This window comes from Prunus dulcis, chromosome 8 (genome assembly GCF_902201215.1).
Source record: "Prunus dulcis chromosome 8, ALMONDv2, whole genome shotgun sequence".
Taxonomy (NCBI): domain Eukaryota; kingdom Viridiplantae; phylum Streptophyta; class Magnoliopsida; order Rosales; family Rosaceae; genus Prunus; species Prunus dulcis.
In genome coordinates, this window is record NC_047657.1 from 11709813 (window position 1) to 11715812 (window position 6000).

Below are 6000 nucleotides of genomic sequence, written 5' to 3' on the forward strand. Positions count from 1 at the left end.
ATCAATATATCCCTAATGAAAAGCCCCGAGTTCTAATCTTAAACTCGTAAGTCTTGTTTGGAGGCTCATATTCAACTAGATTGGAATTGTCTGAGTCAATTTTTATGAGTCTTGCTCCTTTAGATGAGACTTATAAGAAACAATGTGTTGGATTATTGTCTAATTTAATAAGTATTGTTTTAACATTTATAAGTTCACTAATCAACGGTTAAGACATTAGTCCAATTTAATTAAAATAGTCCAATACATGCCAAGTCATCAAACGATGTTGTTGGGGACTAGCCAATAGGGGTTCGGTTTGACCCGATTTACCCCTCAAATTGGAATTAAAATTGAAATTTTCACACAGTTTGATTTGGTTCAATTTACATACAAAAGGGAAACTGAACCAAACCAATTTGTCAATTTGAGCTAGAAGTGAAGAAGTGAGAAGGAAAGAAAGAGATGGAGAAGAAAGAAAGGAGGTGTAACAAAGAAAATGGCTATGGTGCATCGAAAAGAAAAAGAAATAGGCGTATAGTTGGTATTTAGGCATGTTTACTAATCCGTAATCGTGTAAGGAGGAATTGAATTGAGGATGAGTTGGAATCTAGATTCCCATTGAAGTTATTTACTAAACTATCTGGAATTGGGGTATAAATTATATTGATTCCTTATAAGTTGTTAACTAATTCCCTTGATTGAAACCCGTATGATTACTAAAATGCTCTTGGTTTAAATAAATTTTTTTATAGGCAAATTCTTGTTGGGTTAAAGTGGATGGCAAATTTGGAATTTAAAAAATTATGTGAGGATATAATGGATAAAAAAGATGAATTCATGCTGAGTTAGTTCTCTAAGAATTAGAATACCACATCCCACCTAAGAATCCAATTCCTCCAAAATCAAGGGTTGAATTCCTAATTTTGTGCGGGCCCCATTTGCATTTTCATTTCTTTATGTGAAGTAAACACAATAGTAATTCATAATCGGAATTTAAATCCTTATTTTGATTCCAATTACGAATAAGTAAACATGTCGATATAAATTCGGACTATGAAATTTGGATATTAATTGGGTTAAAGGATCTAGATACTACTTGGGGCTAATAATGTGATTTGGATATTTGAATATAAATAAATAAGTAAAATAACACAACTGAATTGGTTCAATTTGGATCAAATTTTTCAAGGCAAACAAGGGGATGAGAACCCATCTAAAACAGTTTGATTCAGTTTTTGGGCGAAAATTGACTTTTTTTTTAGTCAATATGGTTTTTTTCAATTCGATTTTACTCTGTTCACCGGTTCATCGGTTTTTTCGCCTACCCCTACTAGCCAATGATAAAATAAAAGAGAAATTTATAATAAAACTCATTTCTTACTAAAAGCTATAAATTAAAGAAAAAAAATCCAAAAGAGACCAGCTGACGTTGAAATACTATTATTATCCTTTTATTATGATTTTTAGAAGAAAAAAAACTCATATGGTAATGTTGTAATTTTGATATTTTTCAAAGCATGTACGATATATTTGGTCTCTTTAAAAAGTCAATATGAATTTTTTCCTAAAATTTGAGTTATATTATGGGTTGTACTTATCAACTTACATTTGAAAAGCCCAAAAATAAAATCCACTCATGAATTGGCTTGCCTTTTAGAGCAACTCCACCCATTTGCCCTTTGCCATGGGAAGGGGGGGACTAGGCAGCCACTATTCACGTGAATAGTGGCTGCCCTTGCAAAAAACAATGCTGTGTTTCCACCCGTTGCATGGCAAAGGGCAAATACTATTCATTTTTTTGTTTCTTTCACAAATTTGTTTACTTAAACAATTAATTTGGATAATATTTTCAGATAAAATTTTTGAGTTTGTACGTGTCAATATTTATTATAAAATTTATATCTCAATCAGATAAAATTTTCGGATAAGATGATAAATAAAAATACAATTTAAAAGTGAATAAAATGTTGAGTAACAAGTGAATAATAGTAGAAGTAGAAGAAAATGTATGAGGATTTAGTGTTGAAAGTGAAGAGTATTGGTAGGCACTGGCGAATCCACAAATTTTTTAGCGGAGATGCAATATTGACTAAGTATGAAAAATGGTTTTTCAGAATAATCATTTTCTCAAGATAATTTTTAGCGGCTTTTATTCCTTACACATCAAATAAGAAAACTTGATTTTATGGGATTTTATTATGAAGTATATATTGACTTAATGAGCCATCATTTTTAGCATAAATCATATTTTGCACTAAAACCGAATTTTCATATTTTGATTTGGTGGGAATTTAATTTTCTAGTATTTTTATTTGAATCCAAATGGGGGGTACTTCCTTATTTACATTGTAAACTTAAGTAAATGAAGTAATATAAAAATAAATAAAAGTAAAAGGTATTTATAGAAAACAAATTCTAGAAATTTTTGGTATTTTTTTCATAATTTTATAACCAAAAAAAAAGAAGCTCAGCCGTTGGATTAGAGGAGAGCAGTCGATCGGAGCGCCCAGACTACGACACCTGTCTTCTAGCTGTTGGTGGAGCACAAGGCTGACGTTAGCGCATGCTGCCATCATCTCCCCCCTCGAACTCGAACTTGGGCGAGATCTGCCTTCGGGCCAGCCCGTCTTCGTGAGTCCCACCTTCAGCCCGGGCAAAAGTGGCCCACTGGAACTGGCTTTTTGACTTGGACTCCCCCCAGCCTCGGGCTTGGGCTCCTCGCTGGAGTTGCTCTTAAGTGAATCAAGCCCAAGTAGTGGGCCCCGAGCAGGCTAAATAATCTCAAGCCTTCTATTTCCAATTCAATAATTACAAAATAAAACCCACCCAAAATCAAAATCCCCAGCTGCGAAAAAACTGAGGGCTGAAGCACAGACATGCTTCCGAGTAGACCTCCAAAGCTCCCAGTCTCCACTCTCTCTCTAACCCACTCCTCCTTCACTTTCTTCTCCTCCCTCTTCTCCTCAAACCCTAAACCTAAACCCCTCCCTATGCGCTCTTCTCTTTCCCTCCTCCGCTCCCTCACACTTTCTCTCTCACACCACCACTACCACCCTACCCACCGATTCCCGAGACCCATCTCTGGTTTCCCGCTCGCCGTCGCGGCCAAATCCCGCCGAGTACTCGCCCTTCCCTCTTCCAGTACTTTCGTCGAACACCTTTCGGGCGAGGCCTCGCAGCCAGGGGAGAATTGGGATTTGAGCAATGTTGCGCAGGGCGAGGCTTTCGATTTAGATAAGTGCTTTTCTTCAGCCGACTTGAAGCACCTGGCAGTTCCGGAGCTTGAGGTTCCGGAGCTCGAGGACCTCCCGGAGCAGTGGCGAAGGTCGAAGCTGGCTTGGCTTTGTAAGGAACTGCCGGCGCATAAGGCCGGCACGTTGAGTCGGATACTCAATGCGCAGAAAAAGTGGATGAGGCAAGAAGATGCCACTTATGTTGCAGTGCATTGTATGCGAATTCGCGAAAATGATGTCGGGTTTAGGGTAAAGTAACTAAATTTTCAGTCTTTTTGAGTTTTCATTGTGTTGATATTTGCAATATGCGTATTTTGATGTGTTTATAGCTTTCTCGTTGTAGATTGCTGTCACATTAGTCTTCTGTACTGTTGATTGAGGATTGCTTATCCTCTTGTTATCAATATAACTGTTTCTTTTCCAAAAAAAAAAAAAAAAAATTGCAATTTGCATGTTTTGCTTCACTTGGACTGTGATTTTAGCTCTATGGATCCTAGTAAAATAAATGATTCATTGATTATATAAATATATATGGACTTAGTTAAGTTTTGTTAAAATGTCTGTAGGTGTACAAATGGATGATGCAACAACATTGGTATCGTTTTGATTTTGCTCTTGCTACCAAATTAGCAGATTACATGGGTAAAGAGCGAAAATTCTCAAAGTGTAGGGATATATTTGATGATATAATTAATCAGGGGCGTGTGCCTAGTGAATCTACATTTCATATATTGGTTGTTGCATATCTTAGTGCATCGGTTCAAGGTTGCTTGGAGGAAGCATGTGGCATTTACAATCGTATGATTCAGTTGGGAGGCTACCAGCCCCGGCTTAGCTTGCACAATTCTCTCTTCAAAGCCCTTGTCAGCAAACCTGGAACCTCTTCGAAACATTACCTAAAACAGGCTGAGTTTATTTTTCATAATTTGGTAACAACTGGACTCGAGATTCACAAGGATATTTATAGTGGCTTAATCTGGCTACATAGCTGTCAGGATACTATAGATAAAGAGAGGATGACATCGTTGAGGAAAGAAATGCAACAAGCTGGAATTGAGGTGGGCAGAGATGTGCTTGTGTCTATCTTGAGAGCTTGCTCAAAGCAGGGGGATGTGGAGGAAGCAGAAAGTACTTGGCTCAAACTTCTCCAGCTTGACGTTGGTCTCCCATATCAGGCACATGTTTATAAAATGGAAGCCTATTCAAAGGTTGGAGAACCTAGGAGATCCCTGGAGATATTCAGGGAGATGCAAGAACAGTTGGGTTCAGCCAATGCTGTGGCATATCATAAAGTCATAGAGGTCTTATGTAAAGCTCAAGAAGTTGAACTTGCAGAGTCCCTCATGACAGATTTCATCAACACTGGTTTGAAGACTTTCATGCCATCTTATATTGATCTAATGAACATGTACTTCAACTTAGGCTCACATGAAAAATTGGAATCAGCTTTCTTCCAGTGCCTTGAGAGGTGTCGACCCAGCCGTACGATTTATTCTATATACTTGGATTCTTTGGTGAAAGTTGGTAATCTTGATAAAGCTGAGGAGATCTTTGACCAAATGCAGAGTAATGGGCCAACTGGTATTAATGCTCGGTCCTGCAACACCATATTAAGCGGATACCTATCATCTGGAGATTATGTCAAGGCAGAAAAAATATTTGATCTGATGTGCCAGAAGAAATATGATGTTGACTCCCCATTGATGGAAAAGATTGACTATGTCTTGAGCTTGAGCAGAAAAGTAGTTAAGAGACCTGTAAGCCTGAAGCTGAGCAAAGAACAACGAGAAGTTTTAGTAGGTATGCTGTTGGGTGGTTTGCAGATTGAGTCAGATGAAGACAGGAAGAATCACATGATCCGGTTTGAGTTCAGTGAGAATTCTAGCACACATTCTCTGTTAAGGAGACATATGTATGATCAATACCACGAGTGGCTACATCCTTCTTGTAAAACCAGTGAGAGTACTGATGACATACCATATAAATTTTCAACCATCTCGCATTCTTATTTAGGTTTCTACGCGGACCAGTTTTGGCCAAAAGGTAGACAGGTGATTCCAAAGCTAATCCATAGATGGTTGACACCCTGTGCTCTTGCCTACTGGTATATGTATGGGGGCCACAGGACTTCATCAGGTGACATATTGTTGAAGATAAAGGGAAATGAAGAGGGTGTTGGGAAGATTGTCAGAGCCTTGAAGGCAAAGTCCCTGGATTGCAAGGTGAAGAGGAAGGGGAGATATTTTTGGATTGGTTTTCTGGGAAGTAATTCTACGTGGTTCTGGAAATTAGTAGAACCTTATATTCTAGATGACTTGAAGCATCTTTTAAAAGGTGGCCAAATCTCAGATAACAGCGCGGTTGAAACTGAAAACATCAACTTTGGTAGTGGCTCTGATACTGATGAGAATGCTTCTGAATCTGATCACACTGATAATGATAATAATTTGTAGCGCTCTATAAGATGGTGTATTATTGGCCATTCTCAGATTATTACTGTGTTTAGTAAGCTAGGAGACTTCTCAATCAATTCAAGGCTTTCGCTTCTAGAGTTGTACATACCTTGATGACAGAAAGTAGATGAGTCTTGATTTTTTGTAAGATATTTTTAATCTATAAACAATCTCCTGTTCCTTGTTTCCCTGGAATATCTGTTTCTGTCATCATGCAGTATATGTTTTGACAACTCTTTAGTTTTCCTTTTTCTTTTTTAATAAATAAGAATCAGTAGGAGATAAACAGAGATTTTTTTGTTTGTTTTTGTTTTCTTTCTTTGATTTGAAAT

At 37.5% G+C, this 6000-nt stretch overlaps 1 protein-coding gene across 1 annotated transcript; it reads left to right on the forward strand.

Annotated features, from left to right (window-relative positions):
* Nucleotides 1–2785: 2785 nt before the first annotated feature.
* On the forward strand, nucleotides 2786–5865 carry LOC117636324 (pentatricopeptide repeat-containing protein At2g15820, chloroplastic). Its single transcript, XM_034370776.1, has 2 exons — nucleotides 2786–3464; nucleotides 3782–5865. The coding sequence occupies exons 1-2, from the start codon at nucleotides 2859–2861 to the stop codon at nucleotides 5666–5668; spliced, it is 2493 nt and encodes an 830-aa protein (XP_034226667.1). The 5' UTR covers nucleotides 2786–2858; the 3' UTR covers nucleotides 5669–5865.
* The last annotated feature ends 135 nt before the right edge of the window (nucleotides 5866–6000 follow it).